The sequence below is a fragment of the Penaeus monodon genome, chromosome 27 (assembly GCF_015228065.2).
Source record: "Penaeus monodon isolate SGIC_2016 chromosome 27, NSTDA_Pmon_1, whole genome shotgun sequence".
Lineage (NCBI taxonomy): Eukaryota > Metazoa > Arthropoda > Malacostraca > Decapoda > Penaeidae > Penaeus > Penaeus monodon.
This window is the reverse complement of record NC_051412.1, coordinates 16,438,068-16,438,981: the sequence shown is the minus strand read 5'-3', so window position 1 is coordinate 16,438,981 and position 914 is coordinate 16,438,068. Positions and strand designations below refer to the sequence as shown.

At 45.7% G+C, this 914-nt stretch overlaps 1 protein-coding gene across 1 annotated transcript in view; it reads right to left on the bottom strand.

Moving 5' to 3' along the window:
• LOC119590431 (baculoviral IAP repeat-containing protein 3-like) overlaps positions 1 to 904 on the bottom strand; it is a 2,294-nt gene extending 1,390 nt beyond the window's left edge. Inside the window, exons 1-2 of the mRNA XM_037939095.1 lie at positions 283 to 904; positions 14 to 169 (exon numbers count right to left, since the gene is read on the bottom strand). Of these exons, the coding sequence (XP_037795023.1) occupies positions 14 to 169; positions 283 to 784 (658 nt within the window). The 5' untranslated portion in view covers positions 785 to 904. The remainder of the gene's footprint in view (positions 1 to 13; positions 170 to 282) is intronic.
• Positions 905 to 914: the final 10 nt, after the last annotated feature.

Here is a 914-nt window from a genome sequence, read left to right as displayed (position 1 = left end):
AAAAACATTGTACCACAGTAGAAAAATCCAGCTTCGGCAAGATCTCGTGCATGCAGACCGAGGATGGGCCATCCTTCGACATAGCTCTTCAATCGGCTATCTAATGTCGTGAAATCACTTCGTTTCGGTCCAGAATGCTGGTAGAGACCAGTTTCATCCGGAGATCCTCCTGTGAGACGAAACGATAGCAGGGAATAAATCTGGATTGAGCTCAAGGAGTTAAAGAGTTAGATACAGTGTTCATAAACACTAATCAGCGATAAAAGATACCAAACCACTCACTGCATTCGGGATACGATCCGGCCATATGTCTCGACGAAAATCTGCAAGCGTCGGCCTCAACACGTCTTGATCCGCAATCGTCCAGACTCGCATGTAGTACCGGTAACCTGGCTAAGATATTGCCTTGAACAATGGGAACATTTCCAGTTGGCTGACCCCTAATAAAGGGGCAGTGGGGAAAATGGCGTTCATGTTCTCCTCTTGGCGTGTCAGTTTTTTCCCAGGCTCCAACTATCCCTCTGCAGAAGATACACGCACAGTGATCATCTTTCCTGAGATAGTAAAATCCGTCGGCCGCCAATTCTGACGGTTTCAGCCATTCATGAGGCCAGTCGATGAAGGTTCCTAATCGCTTTTCTTCGTATCTTAGACAATCGTAGCTGACGAACGGCATGTTCCTGTATACTCTAGTGGTATCGATGGGAGATGTCTCATGTTCGCTGAACGTGGTTAACCGATATTCTTCCTGCTGCAGAAAACTGTTAGGATGTGATATGTCCATCGTCTTCGGTTACATTAATCTGGCACTGGCTATGAAAACATTTCTTATAGACGAATTAGAGATCTTCTCCCGATGTAACATATGTTTACACTACACTTAAAAGTACAGGAACCGGAGGAGGAGGAGGAGA